The 24,809-nt window shown below is 38.3% G+C and overlaps 7 protein-coding genes across 7 annotated transcripts; 2 read left to right on the plus strand and 5 right to left on the minus strand.

Annotated features, from left to right (window-relative positions):
* Positions 1-631: 631 nt before the first annotated feature.
* Positions 632-2,505, plus strand: LOC141816043 (alpha-humulene 10-hydroxylase-like). Its single transcript, XM_074703873.1, has 2 exons — positions 632-1,569; positions 1,696-2,505. Exons 1-2 carry the CDS (start codon positions 691-693, stop codon positions 2,308-2,310), a joined length of 1,494 nt encoding a protein of 497 aa, XP_074559974.1. The 5' UTR covers positions 632-690; the 3' UTR covers positions 2,311-2,505.
* Positions 2,506-6,435: 3,930 nt separating this feature from the next.
* On the minus strand, positions 6,436-8,309 carry LOC141816032 (putative clathrin assembly protein At1g03050). Its single transcript, XM_074703864.1, has 2 exons — positions 7,658-8,309; positions 6,436-7,580 (listed from the first exon to the last, which is right to left on the minus strand). The coding sequence occupies exons 1-2, from the start codon at positions 8,307-8,309 to the stop codon at positions 6,436-6,438; spliced, it is 1,797 nt and encodes a 598-aa protein (XP_074559965.1).
* Positions 8,310-8,988: 679 nt separating this feature from the next.
* On the minus strand, positions 8,989-9,770 carry LOC141816096 (dirigent protein 22-like). Its single transcript, XM_074703929.1, has one exon. The coding sequence runs from the start codon at positions 9,683-9,685 to the stop codon at positions 9,155-9,157; it is 531 nt and encodes a 176-aa protein (XP_074560030.1). The 5' UTR covers positions 9,686-9,770; the 3' UTR covers positions 8,989-9,154.
* A 1,532-nt stretch (positions 9,771-11,302) lies between these two features.
* Positions 11,303-11,993, minus strand: LOC141816093 (dirigent protein 22-like). Its single transcript, XM_074703926.1, has one exon. It carries the CDS (start codon positions 11,965-11,967, stop codon positions 11,425-11,427), a length of 543 nt encoding a protein of 180 aa, XP_074560027.1. The 5' UTR covers positions 11,968-11,993; the 3' UTR covers positions 11,303-11,424.
* Positions 11,994-15,978: 3,985 nt separating this feature from the next.
* On the minus strand, positions 15,979-16,602 carry LOC141816095 (dirigent protein 22-like). Its single transcript, XM_074703928.1, has one exon. The coding sequence runs from the start codon at positions 16,569-16,571 to the stop codon at positions 16,023-16,025; it is 549 nt and encodes a 182-aa protein (XP_074560029.1). The 5' UTR covers positions 16,572-16,602; the 3' UTR covers positions 15,979-16,022.
* A 2,851-nt stretch (positions 16,603-19,453) lies between these two features.
* Positions 19,454-20,176, plus strand: LOC141816030 (dirigent protein 22-like). The gene has a single exon (XM_074703863.1). The coding sequence runs from the start codon at positions 19,531-19,533 to the stop codon at positions 20,059-20,061; it is 531 nt and encodes a 176-aa protein (XP_074559964.1). The 5' UTR covers positions 19,454-19,530; the 3' UTR covers positions 20,062-20,176.
* Positions 20,177-20,603: 427 nt separating this feature from the next.
* Positions 20,604-23,602, minus strand: LOC141816072 (protein SLOW WALKER 1). The gene is made up of 2 exons (XM_074703904.1): positions 21,902-23,602; positions 20,604-20,867 (listed from the first exon to the last, which is right to left on the minus strand). The coding sequence occupies exon 1, from the start codon at positions 23,559-23,561 to the stop codon at positions 21,936-21,938; it is 1,626 nt and encodes a 541-aa protein (XP_074560005.1). The 5' UTR covers positions 23,562-23,602; the 3' UTR covers positions 20,604-20,867; positions 21,902-21,935.
* Positions 23,603-24,809: the final 1,207 nt, after the last annotated feature.

Raw genomic sequence — 24,809 nt, forward strand, 5'->3', positions numbered from 1 at the left:
AGATCGAAAGGTGTTTACAGCTCTAAGCAAACGCAGCGACTTGGAGAAAGCAAATTAATGGCGACGCCGTGATTTAGTAAAACGCTCGATTAATTAGAATAACCATGCATACGTCAACCTACATATGGCTTTTAGAAGAAATTAATGTCATATAAATCATATTATTAAGGGTAGGCATTTTTATTTTCTTAGACATCTAAGGATCTGAGTCTCAATTTTGATAAATTAAAGGATGAATTTATGGATAATTAACCAAATTAAGAATACTGGATTGATGAGTGATTCGCTATTGATTTATGCTGATGGTTGATAAAAAATATTCATGGAATCACATCAGTCACTCAAGTTTATCAACTTAAACGTAAATTAGATATATGATGTGATTGTGAGCTAAGCAAGAAAATCACTCCAGGATAGATACATATCGGTGAAGAAAGTCATCATATGTAATTCTCGATCTTCTTTCCTGCATGCCGATGCCGTGAAGTGCCAGCCATAATTATTAATGGTGGATTGGATAAAAAACAGTACGACTATTCTAACTAAACATGAAAGAAAAGTATGACCAAAACACACGAAACCTTGTATAAATATGGACGTAAACTATGAGGATGGATCACAGACACACACAAGGATCTCTAGGAGGAGGTCACTTGCTCAAGGAGCTAGGCTTAACTTTGCTAGCTAGCCATGGAAGTCGCCTTCTCCTCCCTTGGTTTCCTCTTCTCTTTCTTTGTTGCCATCTTCTTCATCATACGCTTGAGGAGGAAGGGAGACGATGATGCACGTTTCCCGACGGGGCCGCGTGCGTATCCCTTGATCGGAAACGTGCACCTCCTCGCCGGGGGTGTCCCGCACCACACCCTCGCTGACTTGGTGCGTGACCACGCCAAAGGGCACCTCATGCGCCTTCGGCTCGGGCAGGTGGACTGCTTCGTGGCGGCCACCCGAGAGGCGGCGCAGGAGATCGCTAAGCAGCAGGACTTGAACTTCGCCTACCGACCCAAGATGACCTTCGGCAAGTTCTTCGCCTACGGCAATCGCAATGTCTCCCTCTCCCCCTACGGCGCCTACTGGAAGCAGCTGAGGAAGATCTACGCCACGGAGATGATGAGCCCCGCCCGCGTGAAGTCCTTCTTCTCCCTTAGGGAAGTGGAATACAGCACCTTGGTGAGGAACATTGCTGTCGCCGGTGAGTCTGGCCAGACGCCCGTCAACTTCAGTGCTATGCTGATATCCACAGTCAGCACCATCATCGTCAAGGTTGCATTCGGGAACAAGGGCGAGAAACTCCAGCGCCAGTTCTTGGGCTTGGTGAAGGAGACGCTGGGCTTGATCACCAGCTTTGCGGTGGCCGACATGTTCCCTTCTCTAGGGTTCGTGGATTCTCTCACCGGCTTGACATATAGGTTGGGTCGGGTTCACCAAAAGCTCGACCGGATGTTTAATGAAATAATTGCATTGCATGAGGACGTCGAAGACGAGAAGCAGGACCTCATCGATGCGCTCCTACAGCTTAGAGACCAAGGAGAGGACATCACACTCGAAAGCATCAAGGCTGTCATCTTGGTATATATATATTCAATTTAATTTTGTTTTTTTTCTCTCATTTAATTATGTTCGACATATATGATACTAATCATACTTTTTTCTGCAAAAAAAATACTAATGTGTTTTATTTTTTCCCTTTTTCAGGAAGTATTTCTTGCAGGGAGCGAGACAACATCGACAACCATCGAATGGGCGATGTCAGAGCTGATTAGGAAACCCGAAACGTTGGAGAAAGCACAGAAGGAAGTGAGGCAAGTTCTCAGTGGAAGGACACAGATCACGGAGAAAGATCTGGAGAAGCTGACGTACATGAAGATGGTGATCAAAGAGACGCTAAGGCTACACCCATCGGTGCCCTTACTGCTGCGCGAGTGTCAGGAAACATGCCTAGTGCTGGGATACAAAGTACCTGCCGGAACTCGAGTGATCATCAACGGATACGGGTTGGGCCGCGACGAGCGGTACTGGGTCGACGCCGAAGAGTTCAAGCCGGAGAGGTTCGCCGACGGCTCAGTTGACTACAGGGGCAATAACTTTGAATTTTTGCCATTTGGCTCAGGCCGAAGGGTGTGCCCTGGCATGAACTTCGGGTATGCATCCGTGGAGGTAGGCCTCACTCATCTCCTCTACTACTTCGATTGGAAGCTTCCCAAAGGAATGAAGGCCGAAGAGGTGGACATGAGAGAGACTGCCGGCATTGCTACTCAAAGGCTCTCACCTCTCTTCATGATCGCTACCCCTGCAGCTCCTCTTCCTTAAAGCTTCGCCTACTTACGTATACAGTACTTGAGTTATTATATATGTGATTCAGTTTTATATATATGTTGAATGTTTTATGTTGTAAAACCGATCGAATGGGTTCTATGAGACCCATTTATTTTATGTTATATGCGAATTATATATCGATCGAGATGAATAAGAGAAATCATATATATCTCGATGTATTTATGAAAAGGCCTTGTTTGATTCTAAATGTTATGGGAACTCATGAATTTTCAATAAGAGAAATAACTATCAATGATATGCATCGCAATCCCGGCTCTGGGAAGATAGTACTGTAAGTACGTAGACATGCTTGTATGTATGTTAGATGGTCAGAGACGTGACCAGAAGATACAGAGTGATGTTTCTATATATTTTTTCTCTCGATTTTCTTCCCCATCTATATATATATTGATTAGTTTATGCTCTTGAAGGTCATATATACCTTTAATTTGGATGGAGTTACGTTTCTGTCTTTGATTTCTTATTTGAAAGGGAGTACTCTAAGTCGATGACTTTAATTAATGTTATAATAGAGTCAACAAATACAATTTGGAATAGTATTGAGGAGCTTTCATTCTTTCAACTCCTAAAAACTAATGATATATTGATCTGCACCCACATACAAGATAATTTTTAAAAAACCCTAAAAACTCTTAGTCAATGAATTTTTCAATACCTCTATCGAGGCGAGTTAAGAAGAAGTTGTCGATGCTTACGGTTTCAATCCATAGAGATTGAAGAACAAATCTACTAGTGAGTACTCTAATCTCCTATCTATAAAATCGACTTGAGAATTATTCTCACAAATTAAGGATATAGCTGTCTAGAGGATTAATGTGAGATTCTTGTGACATGAATTTTCCTAAGAAAGCATTCCCTACTATAGGTACCACGAAAGTAGTTAAACTCTTTTGAGTCTTACACGGTTTGTCATAGATCATAAAAGACTTGGATAAATACATTGGTATATATTTTTTCTTTTAATTCCTTCTTCTTATAGATACATCGATTACTTTAGAACGAATCCTTTCAAATATAATCTAGCATTCAGATAAGAGAGAGAGTGCACAATCAATTCATTAACAATCATCTTGAAACCCTAAGATAATTTTTAGATTTGATTTTTTTCATAATTTTTCATCAAAATCTTTTCTTAAATCATAGACTAGTAATATTCAACAACACAATTTCAAATTAAGGACGATAACTTTTATATTTGACGACGAGCACGTCAAGTTTTATTACTCCGCGTTCACATGTATGAACTAAATTGATGGCTTTTCAACATTTGAAAATTCATCTGCATGCTTTTTCCAACCTCTTGAATTATTTGTGGTCCTAATTAAACCGAAGGACAATTAGTTAAATTATCTGAATAACTAGTAAATTAATTAATATATATTTCTTTTCTTGACTCTCAAGTCAAATCAATTAATATATATAAATTTAGTCCCCGATGCTAATATAAATTTACAATAAATAGATAAAATCTATTTAAGATTTAATACCAATTAAGGGAACTGCTGGTTTATTATTAAATGGGAGAGTTAAATAGATAGATAGATAACTTTAAAAGATAATGACTAATTTAATTTGTCCATTGCCTAGAAATTTCTTTCTAAACTTTCACAACAAACGAACGTTATTATCTTCTTCAAATGCAACTTTATTTGACTAGAAACTGTTAGATATGAACATGCATATTTTTCTAAATTTATTTAGTCAATTGGTCATCTATTTAACTAAGTACAAATTAATTCATAATATGAATAAATCTTTTGTTATGATTTATTGGTTTTGCAACAATAACTTCAATAGAGAAATTTATGAATTACTTTGTTGACAATTTAGAATTTTAATTCATTTTCTGACTTTTAATATCTTTTATTTGTACATTTTTTATCAATAAATAATACCCTTCATCACATAGAGCATTTAATTGTTGGAATTGTTTTATATTTGTTACTTTTATTACAATATTTTTATTACCTATCCAATTGACTATTTTTTAATAAAATTTAAAGGGCATATATATATATGCGTTTTGTTAACCATTAAATCAATCATCTTTGACTCGATTTTCATGGATACAGATGACTGTAATTTTCAAATTAATTATCTTTGAATAAATGAAAAAGGGTTTTGTTGTAAGTTGTGTCGATAGAGACTAATATTGATTAATTGTGCTTTAGAAAAAGATGGAGACCTTAGAAGATAAGGACTAATTTGTATATTGCCTAGAAATTTCTTTCTAAACTTTCACAACAAACGTTATTATCTTCTTCAAATGCAACTTTATTTGACTAGAAACTTTTAAATATGAACATGCATATTTTTCTAAATTTATTTAGTCAATTAGTCATTTATTAACTAAATACAAATTCATAATATGAATAAATCTTTTGATATGATTTATTGTTTTTGAAACAATAACTTCAATAGAGAAATTTATGAATTACTTTGTTGACAATTTAGAATTTTAATTCATTTTCTGACTTTTAATATCTTTTATTTCTAAATTTTTTTTATCGGTAAAAAACCCTTCATCACATAGAGCATTTAATTGTTGGAATTTTTTTAAAATTTAAAAGTATTACATTTGTTACTTATATATATATTGAATGAGTTTTGTTAACCATTAAATCATCTTTCACTCGATTTTCATGGAGTTTTTTTATTATTAAATCGATGTCATCGAATTCAATTACCCGAGGGTCCCCACATAGCGACTCTACATAGATCATTGCTCTGATACCAATTGTTAATACAGACGGAATCAGAATATCTCCACAATAGTATGATATTGCCCACTTTGGACCTAAGCCCTCAGGATTTTGTTCTTGGCTTCTACTCAAAATGTCTCCTATCAATGGAGATATCTTTCATATTATAAACCCATGATCTTTTCTATGTATTTCTAATGTGGAACTTTGATTACATCCCAACAATTAGTTGCACCAACAAAAGTTTCCGTTATGCATTTAAACAACGAGCACAATATCAAGACGAGAAGTGATCCAAACTATTCACCCCTTCTTGCTTGTATGAGTCCTAATATTAATTCATAATCAATAGATTTTAGAAAAAATATTTTTGACGTTTATAATTGAATCAATAGAATCAATACTGTCTACAGGTTAATCTATATTTTACCCCGTGTCAACAGTAGTCAACCATTAATGAGTAAACATTATTAATTTTGTCATCGATTTTAAGAAATAATCATAAGTTTGAAATCTACGTGCATAAATTGACAAATCATTGAAATTTAATGAAACATTAAGATATGTATTAGATTAAAGTATATTAGTTTTGAAATAATATTTTCATTTTCTTCATCAATTAAATTTTATAAATTACATGATTTTTATTTTTTTATAGGTGACACCCATTATTCAATCTTTCGGATCGATTAATTAATCTCCTAAGGTGACTGTACCCTATGGAAGTTTTCATAAATCACATGATTTTGATGAATATAGAGGATGTGCCCATCCATTTTGATGATGATGATAATCAATTAAAATGACAACACGTGGCTATATAGATCTTAAGAATATCATTCAAATCTTGATCATATATATATTGCGTTGGAAGGTTAAACTTGATCGCTCAACTATTTCATTATATTTATGTTGCATTTAGTCAATCAAATCTAATTAAATTGTGTTATTATAATTATCTTAACATCCATAAAAATAATTTACTATGTGTTTTAAAATTTTCTATATACTCTTAAATTTCCACAACATAAAAAAATACATGTCTTTTATTTACTACTCCTAAATGCTATTTCTTACATGCCTTACAGAAATAAGAAATGCTTTTGTTTTACCTATTTATTATGAGAGATTAGCAACTGCCCCTTTTATTTATATTTTGAACAACGGAGTAAAAGTAACTTAAATTTCTATTTTATTGATATCTATTGAGACCTTTACATTAAAAGAAATTTAAAAAAACTAAATCCTTCATAATAATAATTCTTCTATTTCCCCCATATTTCTTGCACTAATTGTTGAATCATTGAAGCTTTTGCTAGTTTACACGAATTTGTCATGTTCTTGATCGAGCAGTTGAATTTACAGCATGATTACGGATCTTTGATGCGCGTTTCTATCAAGCCATTCGACCGTATCCGCCATTAAACTGATACTGGTTTTGCTGGTATTGATATGAACCAGGAGCACGATAAGCAAAGAATTGTTGTTGTTGGTGGTGGTGCTGCTGCTGCTGCTGCTGCTGTTGCAGTTTGGACCATGCAACTTGCCCCTGCATGCCCTCGCTCGCGTAGCGCTGCCACAGTAGCTGTTCCTCCGTCAGCCAATGCTGCTTCACCTCCATTTCCGTCATCTGCACGTACGCCGGCGGCGGCACCGCCAACGACGCAGCGAACGGGTCCGCTGTTGCGCCTGACGCCGGAGGGGCCGGCAGCGCCAGCATTGGTGCTTGCGTAGTGGCCACGCTGCTCGCGCTCTTGGCAGTGTGATTAACCGCCGCCGCATAGTGTCCCTGCCCTATGGCGTAGAGGCCGTCGAGCAACATCATGTCGAGTCCGCCGCCCAGCGACACCCTCTGCCCGGACAGGTTGTTGCTCGCTGTCGTCACCAGCGCCGACTCCCAGTCGGCGTCCCCGCCTCTCGAGAACGCCTCCCATTTAGGCACCGCCGCCGCCGGGATCCCGTCGAACAACGCCAATGCGAGCTTGTCCCCTTGCTCGTCACTGGTCATCGCGTGGTCGTCGTTCAAGTTCAACAAATCCGCTTCCTTTTCTTCTAATGTTGTTACATTCTCGACGACGGCCATCCCCTCTGCTGCAGGTTCTTCTTCGGAGACGTCTTCCGGCGCGGGCAATGCCTTGATTTGGTTCATGTCTTTGTTCTCGTCCGATTTCGGTTCCTCCGCCTGCGGGGCGGCAGGTTCTGCCGCCGCCTCATGGCGGCGCTGCTGGAGGGCGGATTTGTCGCTGATGAACTCGTCCATCACTTCGAGCTTCTTCGCCGTGATGTGCTCGATCTCGGGGTACTCCGACGAGCGGCAGATGCCAACGGACTTGGCCCACCCGTAGAAGGAGTCCAGCTCGTCGAACTGCTTCGCGAGCCTGGAAAACACGTCGTGGACGCGCACACAAGTGGGGAATTCCAGCTCCATGAAACGGTCGACGAAGATGTTGACGTTGTCGGCGAGGTCACAGTAGATTTGGAAGCTATCCTTCACCAGCGGGAATAGCGCCACCACCACCAGCCGGTGGTGCTTCGCTGCACCTGCGTAAAAATAAAGGCACGTCAAATTGGTCCTTGTTTAAATTTCGATTCGATCCGATTGATAATTGATGGAATACCGGTAGGGCGGCAAGCGAGGAAGCGCTCCAAGAGATGCTGCAGATGCTGCGTCCGGACATAGAGATTCTCGGTCTTCATCTCCCGGGCGGGGGTGGGCTTGGAGGAGTCCGCCGCCGCCGCCTCCACGGCGTCCTCCTCCTCCAAGTCGAAGCTGCTCCTGCTGCCGCTGCGCTTGCGTAGCCCCTGCACCCGGTAATCAAGCCGCTCGTCGAGGTAGAGCGCGTAGGTGCGGACGAAGGCGGAGAAGTCCCACGAGTCGGATCTCGAGGTGTCCCGGAAGTCCGACACGTTGAGCATGCGGGTGCCGCGGCGGGTGGCCAAGAAGATCTCCCTCTCGTAGGCGGTGTCGCCCTCCGCGAGGAGGCGGTGGACGAGGACAAGAGTCTTGAGCGCGACCGCCCAGCTCTTCGTCCTGCCGAGCCGCCGCGATAGCGAGGCCACGCAGGCGCCTACATAAGCACGCGAGTAGCACGTCAGGTTCAGGATCTCACGCAGATACTTGTCGTCGGCGGGATGCTCATCGTGCCGCGTCGCCTTCACAATGGCCACGTCCAAATCCGACAGCTTCGCGCTGTGGCTCACCCGTGCCAACCCTATGCTTGTGCGATCCTTCACCGCCCCCAGCGCCTTTCTGATCGTGCTCGGCGCCATGGCCTATGTTCGCAGAAGTCGTCGATACAAAATTAAGGTAGAAAATGGCGAAATTAATTCGAAAAACTAATCGCGTGGCAATTGAATAATTAAATTAGTGAGGGAAAGAGAAGAAGACAAGGAGAAGAAAGAGCAAAGAGAGAGAGAGATGATTCGTGTAACGGCGTCTCTCTTCTCTGCTCGATAGGTGTGTTGTGAAGGGAGGAATTAATTTGCAGAAGAAGTGTGCGGCGTAGAAGGGGGGGGTGAGGAAGCAGGAGAGGAGGGGCGGAAGAGGAGGAGAAGAGTTTGCTATTTGAAGGAGAACAGTTGGATTATTGCATAAGAATCTGCTCTTTGAGGATTCTGCCAATCTGTAAAATCTAACAGAATATAGGAAACTATGAAATAAAATAAATTTCTCTTTATTTTGAAAAAAAAAATCAAAATTGATTAAGCTCATTTTTTATCTTTTTTCTCTCTCTCTCTCTGTATTATTATTCAAACAGATTGGCTTTTTTGCCAAGGTTCTATTTTTCAATAGATCGGATTGGCTTTTGGCAAGAATATATACAATAAAGCCTCACTTAAGAAGAGGGCGAACGTGAAGAAGTAATTTTTTAGTCTATTTTGCTTAATTCATTAATAGAATTAAGGAGAGATGCTACATATATATATATATATTGCAGGCAATGCACGTTGTTATATACTTGAAACTTTACTGTTTCCTGTCTACAACTAAAACGAGCTCCACATTGTTGCTTGAACAGAAGACACAAGACCAAACACGATCGACTTGTTATTCGTATTACATATAAAGAATGATCAAACATTAATGTTGAGCTTCTAATTGCATATGGTACTCATTAGCGAAAGGTAATATAAGCGTCGAGTTGTCCGGTGAGCGTTGTGTTCGTCGCACGAACTTCCGTGGTCAAGAGGTAGCCTCTGGCCAGTCGGAACTTTCCTGTGCCGCCGGTGATCGTCCGTTCGAACACTGTCCCCAGCGGGGCAACAGGAAACAGCCCCTGCAGAGAGAGAGAACTGCCGTTGTATTGGCCGGCAGTGAAAACCAACTGGAAGTTGGTAAGGCCGGAGTTCTCGGCCAAGCTCGACCCGACTCCCATGCCCTGATTCCGACCGATAATAGGCGAGTCGGTTTCGACACCAACTCGGAGAAGGTTGTCGTAGACGATGACGTTGCCGAATCCGGCGCCGGAGGTGGAGCTGGTTCGCTCGACGGCGTAGACGACAGTGGCGTCGGGGCCTGAACCGAGGATCCTCTCGTGGTTGTAGAAGCGTAGGTGCATGTAGCCGTTGGGATTGGGGGAGGCAGCGGCCGCGGCGGCGGCGAAGAGGACGAAGAAGAAGAAGAAGAAGAGAGAGGAGGATGCCATTAATAAGTTATGGATGCAAATGCGCAGCCACTAATTGAATTGCAAACTAAGCTTGTGAAAAAGGAAATTAGTTATCGAAGATGAAGTTCGGATATTTGGATGCAGTAGATTGCATTGCAGGGCTGTTTATATAGAGGAGAGACCATGGGAGAAATGGCGTATATGCTGAGTTGACTGGGTCCCAATTTGTTAGTGCACGGTAGAAGGTCAACGCCGTCTCTGAGTAAATGAACGACCGACGCGTTGTGAATATAGAGGGTTGACTCGAATCGGTCTTTGATTAACTGATGGATACAAAGTTACGGGTCGAATACGGTACTGATACACATAGGCATGAGTGGATGCCAATATATATATATCCCAATATTCGATTTTATATATTTTTAATAATATTTAACAATTATAAAAGTTAAAATATATTAGAAGTGTTTACTAATAGAATCCTTCATAGTCATTATCTCTTTTGTTCTCCCCTTTCCTCTTTGTTTTGTTTTGCATGGCGATTACTAATTTTAGGATTAGATGTCCTTAATCTTGTATTTTCTAATGTTCAAATATGTTGACGAACCCTTTAATCTTTGATTTACTTTTATTTAAATTTATAACAGAGTTAGTAATACAAGGAGAGATGCAAAAAATAATATCAATAATAAAACAAAGGGCAGTCCGGTTTAGACAACAATTTTAACGTTTCGCGAAGCTCTCTTTTTAAAAAATCATATCAATCAATCACAAAATATGAAAGAAAAACATCGCATTTTCTGTTTACAAATGTAAATCCTTGTTATAAATAGCTAGGTTTGGTATGATGGTTTTATCTAAATTATAACTATAATTGTTGTTCCCTTTTTGACTTTGACAAAATAAATAGGTAAATTTCCATACAAGATCAAGATTAGTAAAGGAGAAATTAACGACGACTCAAATAAAATTGATAAAGGTTTCATTTGATATATTATTTTTATGAATTTTTTATTAAATGTGGCATTCTTTATTTATTTATAGGAAAATGGCAGGGAAAGTTGCTAATTAACTTGAAGGAGCTAGTTTTAGGTCAGATGAATATATATGATCAATATGCATGTAATACCTCCTCAAAAGTCATAGGAATTAATGGGTTCTAAGGATTATGCATTTATGTTAGAACGTAACATATAGAATATTGGCAACTTGTCCTACTAATTTGTGGGAAATTTTCCAAGTGTTTCTACTAGTTATCGAATATCAAACAGAAGAAGAACAATAAAAAAATGCAACAAGAAGGTGAAAGGTTGCACAATCCCTAATAATGGAATCAACTGAAGATCAAACTATATATACTTTGGTTGCTTCTCATCAAGGAATATCATTTCATCTGCCGATAAAATACTTAGTAGTGTTTATATCATGTACCTATATAAATATTCAATAATCTTTATGTTTCTCTAAATAATTGGATACAATATTCAATAATCTTTCTTCCATATATAGATTGGGGCAATTGGCACGGTATTTAATTAATGGGAAATGGATAGCACGTATGTATATATATATATATATATATATATATATATATAATTGCTTTGAGTTTATAAAACAATACAGAAATAAAGATAAACCAGAAGTATTAATCATTATTTTATTTTCTGGTACAGTTTGGAGTGACTTACGAAGATCAATTTATTTTAATAAGTGGAAAAGAACGAAATACATGCATATATAAATTATAATATTTAAGCATGCAATTGCTTCCACTAATTTCAACGGAAGGTGATGTAAGCGTCGAGTTGTCCGGTGAGAGTTGTGTTCGTCGAATGAACTTCAGTGGTCAAGAGGTAGCCTCTGGCCAACCGGAATTTTCCGGTGCCTCCGGTGATCGCCCGTTCGAACACCGTCCCCAACGGGGCCACCGGGAACAACCCCTGCAGTGCGAGGGAACTCCCGTTGTACTCGCCGGCGGTGAACACCAGCTGGAAATTGGTGAGGCCGGAGTTCTCAGCCAAGCTCGACCCGACTCCCATGCCCTGATTCCGGCCGATGATAGGCGAGTCGGGCTGGACCCCGGTTCGGAGAAGGTTGTCGTAGACGATGATGTTGCCGAAGCCGGCGCCGGAGGAGGAGCTGGTGCGCTCAACTGCGTAGACGACGGTGGCGTAGGGGCCGGAGCCGAGGATCCTCTCGTGGTTGTAGAAGCGCAGGTGCATATAGCCGTTGCTGTTAGGGGAGGCAATGGCGGCGGCTGCAAAGAGCGCAAAAAGGAGGAGGAGGACGGAGGAGGAGGAAGCAGACGATGCCATTTTCATGGAGATGAATTAAGCTAGTAATTTATCAAGTAATTGAATGGATGCCTTAACCGATGGAACGGTGGTGTTTATATAGGCATATATGGAGATGCGTGTGGGGCCGCATAATAATTTAACGCAAACAGCCAGGTCGCATACGTCTTTCCACAAATACAATACTGGGCGGGAGTATTTTCTAAGTAACAGCAGGGCACAGCGAGTCGCATAGAGATATTCGCGTGCTGCAAAGATAATATATCCATGCAGCACATTTACACAGCTGGATAATTATAAACTTAACTTCTGGAAGAGCAACAAATTAGTAATAATAATTGTTTAGAGACTAATTAATTAGTCCGACTCAATTAATTATTTGGCATACGTATTTGTTTATTTTTTAAAACTTAGGGACTTAATTGGAGGAAGCAGGTCCACAACGTTATATTCATGAGTTAATTCAACTGATTTTCCTATTATTGGGAAGGTAATAATTTTCATATTAAAGACTAATCATACAAGAAGAACTAAATCTAAAGTTAAAATTTAATTATGGAAAGGCAATAAACTCAATTGCCTCCTACTTTTAATTTAAATATATCATGTGTCTGTAAGAACTTTCTGCCTTTAATTATACAAGAAACACGAGTAATTAACGTGTGCAGGAATTCCTTGCGATATTGATTTCCTTGACTTAATCCATGGCAACTTGTGGTTGACTTAATTGGCGGTAGCAGGTCCTCGACGTTTCTTAATTGTCAAGCCGGGGATTTTTATAAGTCAATATACACCATGGTCAACGTTAATCGTTATCTCACTGATCACGCGGTGCCTTCCAATATTATGTTAATATTAATATACTAGATAACGACACTTTTATATTTAAATTAACAATAAAAGAACTAAAATTCACTATATAAATATATTATATATAGGAATTTAAATTTTAACAGAAAATTTTTAACGCAGTTAATTCACTTATTAATTATATATTGTTTCGGACGACTATACACATAAAATTTTGCGGATAGAAATAATCAGACCTAATGAATTCAATCTAGGAAGGAACATAACGAAGATGGCGGATCTTTAACGTTATTTCTTGTGATAGAAATCACTTATACAGGTTGTCAACGTCAACTCCGCTATATGTTTTTGAGCCAAACACACGATAAAATAAAATAAAATATGAGCAATATATAGGTTTTTGTGAAATTAACGTGAATTGTGTTCGTCAATATATAGACTTTGACCAGTTAGCTACGTACCACTAGATAAATAATGTATTAGTTATCGTACTTAGGTGTTTTTGGAGGCAAATTAAATTTAAACCCCATGGCTATATATAGTGGATGAAAGAGTAAGTAGTGGCAGCTCGTTTTTACTGCTAATTAATTAATTACCATTAAGTCGATCAGTTAGGACTAATTAGAATGGGATTTCCTAGCTCGATGGAGAATAACCCACTGTTGGTTGTATGTGAAGCCAAATTACACCGTTGATCTTGAGTGATTAGCAAGGGGTGATTTAATAACGTGGATAATGAACAAATTAAATATTTGCATTGGAAGTACAACGTGGATGCTTAAATATTTATTATGAGCGCCTTCCTAAAAATTTAATTACAGATTAAACATGTTTGCGGCCTTAACCCGCTATCTAGAACATAAACGAGTTTGATGAAAAAATTATTTATGTGTGAAATTATATCGATAGACAATTGACTGAGTGTGTGCACACCAGCTGTGACTAATTCCCTTGCAATTAATATACACGGTGGCTTGCAAGAAATCTTTCTCTTTTTTTTCATTTAATGAATTAATGGCTAGCTTCTAGTAATCTTCTTTTCATATGCATTATTATTTATTACTCACGTTTGAAACAGTCAAGTATCCATCTATTTTTTCAATGCATGACAAATTTGATCCATTCTGAAAAAATATATTTTTGTCAACGAATGGGATAAAAGAAAAAAGATTTAATTTATACGAAGGTCCTTCACATGTTTTTTTTTTCCTAACAAGTAGAAATCCATGAGAGGACAAAGTCAACATTGACTCTCTCAACATGGTGAAAAACGTGGATATTACTTGTCCATCCGTTAAGTTGAATCAATCATTCTTAAATTTGTTTTGAGATATCAGATTTGAAATAATAGCTTTTTTTTTAATGATCACTAGTAAACAATATGGATGATCTATCTATTAAAAATAGAATTACCTCTCTAATATGTATTTACGATGCAAGGGCTTTTAACATAGGGCTATGATTTTATTTTATTTAGATGTTGTTTTGATAATAAATATATATATATATATATATATATAGTAGTTATATAAATCTTAATATAATGTATCAACGTGGTTCACACGTACTATGCGAGCGGTATTATTAAATTGCCTTTACCTTTCCATAAATAACGTATTCGACCCGCCACTGTATGAAAGGATTATTACACAGTTGACGTCGATAAAGAAAGACGTGTAACAGCAGTCATATAATACATTCGTCTCCATGGCATCATCATCTTCTTCCTCCTCCTCCTCGTGCTCTTCGCGGCCAGCGCCACCGTCTCCCCCTTCGGCTACCTGCACCTGTGCTTTTTCAACCACGAGAGAGTCCTCAGCTCGGGCCCCAACGCCACCGTCTTCTACGCCGTCGAGCGGCGGAGCTCAACTCCGGCTTCGGAAGCGTCATCGTCTACGACAATCCTCTTCGCGAGGAAGTCGAACGGGCCTCGCCAATCCTAGGTCATAACCAGGGTTTGGGAGTGGGCACGAGTTTCGCCAATCCTAGGTCAAACAAATGGGTTTCTGTTGACTTTCAAAGAATATTGACTTAAACAACGAATGGTCGATCGGTCAATAACCAGAATTAAAGAAGGCATAAGAAAATGAAAGGCATCCTGTACCTGTACGCCTTAACTGTGTTTTTAAAGTCAACCCAATTAAGTTATGATCTTAAAAAATCATTAGTTTTGATTATAATTAATTACACTACAGACTGACGGTGTCTTACAGAACTAACAAAATTAATAAATTGAATTGGAATGAGACAATTAATTAAGAATAGAATTGTATGAAAATATTAAATGAAATGGAAAAGCAAATGGGGTCTAATTTATACTTTTAGATATAATACTAAAATTTTATAATCAGTGGAATAGTTTATTCTATATTTGATTTATTTTATTCCTTTAACTAGATAAATCATAGCTTGCCAATCTGTTTGGCATCCAATATTCTAGATTTGTATAAGACTATAAGTATACATTTAACTTGTCTGGTTTTTGTTAGCCTTCTCGCAACATAAATATGTAAAGTTCAATACAAGATTAAGATTGAGATGTTTATAAATGCTATATATAGTAATGAGAAGAGCATTAAGTTGAAAGTGCACGTAAATAGTTTTGATTATATATCTTATTTTTAAAAACCTAATCAATTCTTCATTTTTCGTATTAATCTTTCAAAAACGAACGATCTCATAATTGTCGGTGATCTAGTATCTTTTCCCCTTCGCATTAATGTTCTTGTATCTTTTTTCTTCCTCCTCTCATTAATGTTCTTGTATCTTTTTTCTCTCTCCTCGTCACTTTACTTAAATAAAAATTTAATTAGTAATGTGACATCTCAAAAAGCGAGAAAAATAAAATTTTATATAAAAGTTTATTTTAAAATTAAAAATATATTATTGTTTTTTAATTTTTTTAAATCCACCGATGGTCCGGAATGAAAAAACATGAGGATGAATATTTAAATTTTTAAAAAATATTAAAAATCTATTTGTTTTGTCCCCAAGGGCCTCAAACCTAATTAAGACGGCCTTGGATGCTTTTGAAGATCTAATTTGAACTTAAGGTATATTCATCAAAAATTAAATATAATTGCTTTGAGTTTATAAAATAAAACAAAATTATAAAGATAAACCAGAAGTATTAATCATTATTAATTTTTTTGGTACAGATTTGATTGACTCGCGAAGATGAATTTATTTTAATACATATAAAAAAAAAGTGGAAAAGCATGAAACACATAAATAAATGATAATATTTAATCATGCAATTGTTTCCACTGATTTCAACGGAAGGTGATGTAAGCATCGAGTTGTCCGGTGAGGGTTGTGTTCGTCGAACGGACTTCCGTGGTCAAGAGATAGCCTCTGGCCAGCCGGAACTTTTTGGTGCCGCCGGTGATCGCCCGTTCGAACACCGTCCCCAACGGGGCCACCGGGAACAACCCTTGCAAGGCGAGGGAGCTGCCGTTGTACTTGCCGGCGGTGAACACCAGCTGGAAGTTGGTGAGGCCGGAGTTCTCTGCCAAGCTCGACCCGACTCCCATGCCCTGATTCCGACCGATGATAGGCGAGTCGGGCTCGACCCCGGCTCGGAGAAGGTTGTCATAGACGATGACGTTGCCGAAGCCGGCGCCGGTGGTGGAGAGGGTGCGCTCGACTGCATAGACGACGGTGGCGTTGGGGCCGGAGCCGAGGATCCTCTCGTGGTTGTAGAAGCGCAGGTGCATGTAGCCATTATGGTTGTGAGAGGCAGTGGCAGTGGCGGCGGCGGCGAAGAGAGCAAGGAGAAGGAGGAGGAGGGAGGAGGAGGAAGCAGATGATGCCATTTTCATGGAGATGAATATAATTAAGCTAGTACGTAATTTATCAAGTAATTGAATGGATGCGTTAACCGATGGAACGGTGGTGTTTATATAGGCATATATGGAGATGCGTGTGGGGTCGCATAATAATTTAATTTAACGTATGGAGCCAGCTCGCACACGTCTCTCCACAAATAAGTAAATTTAATTAATTTTCCTATGCGGGTCGTCAGTGTTTGTCGAGTGGATGATCAAACTCGAAGAGACAACAAAAATGATAGCGTTTACTTGCAGGCAGGGATTTAATGAATGAAAGCAAACACTCTCTGTGGCAACCAACTGCAGTAGGTGTGGATTTAATAGCAGCCTCTAATGGATCGTACTTTGCCCCTATTTTTTTCTCATTTTTTGGCGTTGCATACAACGATATCCTAATTGATTAAACATTAATGCATCCTGGACCATATATATATATATATATAGATGGCTAAATTATCATTGCAGAGAACTAAAATCTTATCATCTCAATTAAATCCGAAAAATATATAATTGAATTCTTCTACCTAATATTTCATATTCATAATTACGTTATGGTCCACTGCTGTAACTCACAAATACCCAGAATTAAGTTAAACTTGTGGGCAGATAATTAATAACTGCTTGGATGTGCATGTGCATAGCAGGTCCTTCACGTTTCTCAAGTCAAACAGCGGTTCTCATATTTAATTTATTCTCGAAAGCCAATGTCAACCAAGTGAAACATTATAGTTAATCGCTGACAGGTAAGGTTCCAATTAATTAACTAACTAATAGAAAGAGATAAAATTGTTTATAGATTGAGTTATTCAGTTCGTTTTAACGAAAACAAAGAGAGGACATATATTTATTTATTTATTTCAACATATCTTATCCGATGGCGACCATGTAGCCTAAGTAGTTGGCACTAAATTAATAAATAGTTATCTAACTATGAATTCATATATATATATATATATATATATATATATATATATATATATATATATATTACTATTATCATAATTAAGATCAACCGGAAGAAATTTATATTTTAAATGGCAAACAATAAAATAAATAACAATTTTAATTACAATTGTGCTTTTCAACAAGTCATAATAACGGGCTGTTTAAGATATTGATCTTTACTTCAAATGCTTTCATAATTAAAAATAAAATGAAATAAAATAAAATAAATTAATGTCAAGTCTTGTGTAACCTACTCAAAGTCGATTGATCTGTCCAATCGAACGAAGCAAGTGATCTGTTCTTGATGTTCATAAAGTATGACTACATATTTAAACTGATCAATGTTGACTACTTCATATTATTCAAGCAAGATAAAAATATATATATATATTCCATCGCTTATCATTCATAATAATAATTCACATTTATAATTATAATTTATGTAGTGGATAGTTGTGTATAGTTGATATTGAGATTACTTGTCTGAAACAAGTAATAAGTGAATATATTGTGTTAAAAATTGTCTGTTAAAATTTAAATTACTATAATATTTACTGAGTTAAATTTAATTCGTTTATAATTAATTATTTAAATATAAAAAGTCTCGTTATCTATTATATTAATATAATTGGAAGGCATCGCGTGATCAGAAACATTAATAATAATATAATTGACGTTGACCTTGATGTATGAACTATAAAAATCCACTGCTCGACAGTTGAGAAACGTCGAGGACCTGCTACCACCAATTATTAAGCCAACCACCAAGTTGCCAGGGATTAAGTCGATGAAATCAATATAGATCGCAGGGAATTCCTGTACATGTTACTCGCGTTTCGTTTGAAAGGGGATATATATATATAAAATTATATGTGGCAGTTGACCTTGACCTTCATCCAAAAATATGGAAATCGATCGCTTTGACTCGAGAAACGTCGAGGACCTGCTACCTCCAATTAATTTGTATATATATACTTGCTCAATTAATACAGTGGGTCATGTACGTTTCCCTGTGTAAATAGGCTGCATGGATTCTCATTTGCAGCACGCGCATATGATTCAAATAAATTCGTTTGCATTAAAATTCTCATTTCACACACAAATTAATATACGTTTCCTGTGTAAATGTGCTGCATTGATTCTCATATCATTAAAATAAATTCATCTTTCGCGATCGAGTTAATTCAAAGTGTGCTAGAAAAGATTATGGTTCTACCTAAAACTCAAACTATACCAATATTCCAATTGCCAATCTCTCTAGATGTAAAATATCAGATGAGTATAAAATCATATCACATTGAATAATTGGAAATAAAAAACAACTAAAGAATTCATCAATAATTTAAACATTAAAGAATACAAGATTATAATAAACATCCAATTAATCTAAAAGTTAATAGCCACCATGCAAAGACTATGATTGGTTGAAACATAAGAGAGAAGGGAACAAGTGCCCGTTGGTGAAAGCAGAAGAATATAGAGATAAGAACTTGAAAATTAGAAACATATTCACTATAAAACTCTTTTGTATTATAAAACTCTTTTGAAATGTCGGACTAAATTCAGAGGGTTAAGTTCACATATATGTATACGAGTACCGTATTCGACCCGTCTCCGCGTTTCAAAAACAAAGTTCCAAGTTAATCAGTGGTCTATTAATTAGGCATAACCATCGATGCAACATTTGACGATATCAATCAATTAATCAAAGACTGATTCGAGTCAAATCCATATATCCACAACGCGTCGGTCAATCATTAATATTTCAATGTCAAACCGATTACTCAGAGACGGCGTTGACCTGCTACCCTACAGTAACAACTTGGCACCCGGTCAACGGAGCATATGCTCCATCGATATATCATGGTCTCTCCTCTATATAAACAGCCCTGCAATGCAATCTACTGCATGCAAGTATTCAAATTTCATCTTCGATAACTAATTTCCTTTCACAAGCTTAATTTGCAATTCAATTAGTTACTGCATCTTCATCCATAACTAACTAATGGCATCCTCCTCTTTCTTCTTCTTCTTCTTCTTCCTGCTCTTTGCCGCCGCCGCCACCGCTGCCTCCTCCAATCCCAACGGATACATGCACCTGCGCTTCTACAACCACGAGAGGATCCTCGGCTCAGGCCCCGACGCCACCGTCGTCTACGCAGTCGAGCGCACCAGCTCCTCCTCCGGAGCCGGATTTGGCAACGTCATCGTCTACGACAACCTTCTCCGAGCCGGGGTCGAGCCCGACTCGCCTATCATCGGTCGGAATCAGGGCATGGGAGTAGGGTCTAGCTTGGCGGAGAACTCCGGCCTCACCAACTTCCAGCTGGTTTTCACTGCCGGCAAGTACAACGGGAGCTCCCTCGCCCTGCAGGGGTTGTTCCCGGTGGCCCCACTGGGGACGGTGTTCGAACGGGCCATCACCGGCGGAACAGGAAAGTTCCGGTTGGCCAGAGGCTACCTCTTGACGACGGAAGTTCGTGCTACCAATACCACCCTCACTGGACAGCTCGACGCTTACATCACCTTTCGCTAATTAATGAGTTATTGATGTATGATTAATTACTTTACTACAATGCAATTAGACAGTCAGCATTAATAATAATATGTAATACGATAAATTCATTTTGCAATAACCCATCACTGTGTCTCCTGCCTCTTGAATCTTTTTCATAGAACTAAAGTCGAGTGTTTTGTTCGAAATCAAGCATATTAAATACTTGAATATAGTCTTGGGGAACAAAGACTGTAGCCATAATTTCAATTTAATTAAGTTTTCATCTTAGAAGATAATTTGATTAATTGTACAGTTTAATATAAATTTATACACATGATCAAAACGATTTTAACACTTTATTATTTGCCCTTATCGATCATATCCATCGTTTAGATAGTATATGTATTTATTTACTTACACAAATTTCTTCTAACTGGGCCTCATTATTAACTAGTGAATATATTTATAAAACAAAATGAAACGTATGTGAAAACCAGTAAAGGAACACCCATGTGATTTAGAAAATTCCACAAAGAAATAAGATGTGCATAGCATAGCACCAAACCAAAAGTTTCCAAGTCTTGTAAATCTAGTGGATTGATAAATAGCAGCAGATGTTACATATATGTTCTTCAATTCATCCAAAAATAAAAAATAATAAACATCAAACATCAAACACCGATTCCCTCATCAGGCCAGACCAATTCATCTGGTTAGGAAAGCAAAATTGCAAAATTTTATAGTAGCAAAGACCAAGAAGCTCCCTGCTAGAGCTTCTGACTGCCATTAGTATATGCTCCTCAGATGCTATGAGACTACAGGTGCTTTTGCCAAACCCACTCAATCTACATTGGATATGGCACAAAACATAAGATGGAAAATAGAAAATAATAATAATAACAAAGATGAGACAGTTATTCATTCTAGGTTTGCCATCAATTAAAGCAAAAAATTTTGTTAACCAACACATGCTCACAATGAATATCGAAGAACCAAGGCAAGGCAGGACTGAATAACAAAGTATAAGAACTAAGTAGGAAATGAATTAAACATCATAAATTTGATTTATCTCCTCATATTGTTTCTTCTCCAATTGGAGACGTTCAGGTATCTAAAATGAAGCCTCACAAATGAAATTTTCACAAATAGTATCGACTGGCAATCTGGTTTCGCATGAGATTCAATTTAATGAAGAGACGTGCATCAAGATGCACAAATATGAAATTCAGTAGAGGGATAATATCAACATAGACAATCCAAAAAGTTGGGACTAACACGACTTGATGATGATGACAACATTGATCTCTAGTTTAAAAATCAGTTAACATTCTTCACTTGTTCATCTATATCACTTTTGTGTTTATTGTGCGTCTATTACAGATGTCATGGATAAAAACTCTATTTGATACTTTCTATGGTTGTCAATGGAGAGTATTGGAGAGTATAGGTTTAACAGGCTGAGCGATAAACTTAATAAAGGGTTAAAACTAAATAGATAAAGATGACATTTCTAGGAAGAAGCAGACAAGGAACCAAACTCACTGGTTAACTTGTAGGTTGTATACTAAATAACTGATACAATACTATGAAACAAAAAATTCTAATCAGAGAGAGGTTTCCAGAATATCCAATATGCTGAAGTTGCACTGTCAGACATATATAATCTATTCCCATATAAATTTCCAGAAAAGATACATCTGGTAGATAAAGACAAAGTAGCGAAAATCCAGTTTGCTAATTTAGCCGTAGTTGACAGATTGAATAGACAAGATAAAAACACTTTGGAAAGCCATCATGAGAATGTCAAATTAATTTAACAGAATTTTGATGCGTAATGCCAAGAACCAAGACAACACATGCATAGTCAATGGATTCGTACCCACGCAAGTAATCAAGCAGAGGCAGGGAGAAGCTCAACGTCCAGCTATTATGAGAAAAGGTGAAATCATTCCCTGAATCTCTTGCAAAGAACGCTGTATCATGATTTCTTCTGCAACTCTGCGCCTAAGACTTCCAACATGTTTTCTCAAATGCTCATTTGATTGAATATCCTCTGGACGCATCTCAATAACCTTATTTGCTAAGTTAATTAGAAACCTTGCATAACGTGGCAGGGTAGCATACTTGTGCAGGAAACTCAAAAGCAAACCAAGCTCATCGACATCCAAATTTGCCACGCATTTGAGCAGTTTCTTCCTGATCACTAACTCCTCCATCACAGCAACTGTACTAGTCGGATCCTTTTTACTCAACACTGAAACAAGAGCCTCCCTGTGCCTAGACTTCTTCAAAAGCTTATCATGCTCGGCAAGCTTCACCTTTGGTGCTCTCTTGATCAGGTAGTCAGTCTCCCGTGGTTTCTCTGTTTGGCCTCTGTGAAAGTATCTATAATTGGTTGGCTTTAGAACTTGCTTCTTAGGCTCAGGAGCATACCCATCAAAAACACTAGCACTTCCAGTTCCATTCTCTTCTTGCAGCAGCTTCTTCTTCTTCATTCCCATGTAAATCACCCCATTCGATGTCCCAACAACACGAGAATTGCCGGATGGGGAGAAACCGATAGAAAGCAGCTGCGCAGGGTACCTCATGGAGTGTGTGATCTTAAAGGCTGCAAAGTCGAAGCTTTTCATGTACCCATCGATAGACACACTAAGGAGTCTAGGTTCTCCGTCTCCAAGGGCCGCACTTGCGTTTCCAACCCTACCAAGAGACAGTGCAGAGACCGTCTTATTGTGGCCCTCCATTGTGTGAATCAACCTTCCACCACCGATAACATCCCAAATCTTGACAGCATTTCCACCCGCAGTGGCGAGAAGTCCACCGGAAGGCAAGAATAGCACACTCTCCACGGGATCCCCATGGCTGAAGCTGAGGATGGCGTTCGAACCTGATGGAACACGAACGTCCCAGATTTTGATGGAGTGATCATAAGAGCCAGTGGCCATGACCTCGGGGCTGGTCGGGGAGGGTGACCCAGCGCGGATGTAGTCACGGTGGGCGCCAGGGAAGGCGATTAGCTGGGTCTCGGAGGGAACGTCCCAGTAGACGAGGAGAGCATCATCTCCTCCGGAGAAGACGTGGAGCTTGTCCTCTAGGCGAGGGTAGCGGACGAGACGAACCGGGCGAGCGTGGGCGCTGAGGCGGCGAAGAGGCGGGCCAGCCTTGTCAAGGCGGAAGACCTGGACGAGGCCGGACTCTCCGCCGGCTGCCAGAAGGGATCCGTCGCAGCGGAAGGATGGGGAATAGGCGACATCGGAGAATCCAGAGAGGGGGGAGTGGGGCAGGGGGGCGAGAGAGGCAGAGGCGCCGCCGTCGTAGAGGTGTACGGCGGCCGAGCAGGCGGCCGCAAGGTGGAAAGGGGCCACTGGGGAGAACTCGAGGGCGGTGACGGGAAGAATGAGGCCGGAAGCGAACTCGGAGTGGCGGAAGGAGCGCCAAAAGCGGGACTCTTGGTTGTTGGGACGGGGCCGGCGCGGCGGCGGGGGCTTGATGTGGTGGGCTTTCTCGACCGGAAAGAAGGGCTTCGACTCGTCCGCCATGGCGACAAAAGGTGGGTTCTTTCTCCGGCGGCTGAGGTTTTGAGCGCTGGTCGATTTGATTAGGGTTTACAATCCTTTGGATTTTTGAAGGCAAAGGTGGGGAAAAGAGGATATTTCAATTTCCACTAAAATTCTCTATTTATTTAAATCGAACCCCTTTCGTTAGCTTTTTTTTTATTAGGAAGTTTTTTTTTTAATTTTACATAGAGTTTATCTTTTCCCCAAAAATATTTTTTCATTTTAAAATGATCAAAATATTTTAATTTGCACACTTTTATTGTTTCAGGCCTAATTAGTAATATTTATGATTTATTTATTTTAACACGGATATATTGTGTTATGTATTTTTTATGTGAAAGTAAAATATACATAAATGATAATTTTAAAATTCGTTATGTATTTTTTTTGAAAGTAAAATATACCTTAAGGATGATTGGAATTTGAATATACCCAAGTGAAATTAGATTTTTTTTTTTTTGCTTTAAATATAACCAAAAGCTATCATGGATGGAATGGCAAAGATTTGAAAATTATGGGAGTTAAATTGATATTTCTAAATATGAGAATCTAAAATAAAAAAAGTTGAGAAATGAACAAAAATTGAAAATTTTCTCGAGTTATTATTTTTAAATAGGTCGGAATCTTAATCGATTCCATATTAATCGGTTTAAATCGTCAATATTATTATTATTATTCTTAATTGATCCTTGAAATGACTAGGTTCAAAGGTATTTTTATTTTTTTTTAACGATTGAAATTTTTTAATAAAGGACTACGATTTAAATGATTATTATTCTTTAAACTTTATTCACTTCATTATTGTACACTACTTTTTTAATTTTTTAAATTTAAAATCTCAATAGCTTTTAACTTTTATTCTTGAAGAAAGTTTATATCGCTTTCAAAACGATAAAGAAATAGTCATTGAATCTCAATGTTTGATAACATTCAATTTACAGATAATAAACCAAAATAGCTTAAACCTTTGAGACAAACAAAAATATTAAAATTTTAAAAATTCAAAATACTCTATCTTTAAAATTATTTATTTTTACTAAATATTTTTATTAAATCATTCGGGAGCGTCCACTTTCTTTGTTTTAATGTTCAACCCACATGGTTAGATCTGGATCATGGCTCTTCCAACGGTTAGTTCGGTGAAGAGCGATCTCGCTCTGATACCACTTGTTAGTACCGATGGATTCAAAATATCTCCACAATGGTATAATATTGTCCACTTTGGGCCTA

Source organism: Curcuma longa, unplaced genomic scaffold (genome assembly GCF_044706935.1).
Source record: "Curcuma longa cultivar G26 ecotype Majalengka, Jawa Barat unplaced genomic scaffold, ITB_CL_G26_1.1 contig_14126, whole genome shotgun sequence".
Taxonomy (NCBI): Eukaryota; Viridiplantae; Streptophyta; class Magnoliopsida; order Zingiberales; family Zingiberaceae; genus Curcuma; species Curcuma longa.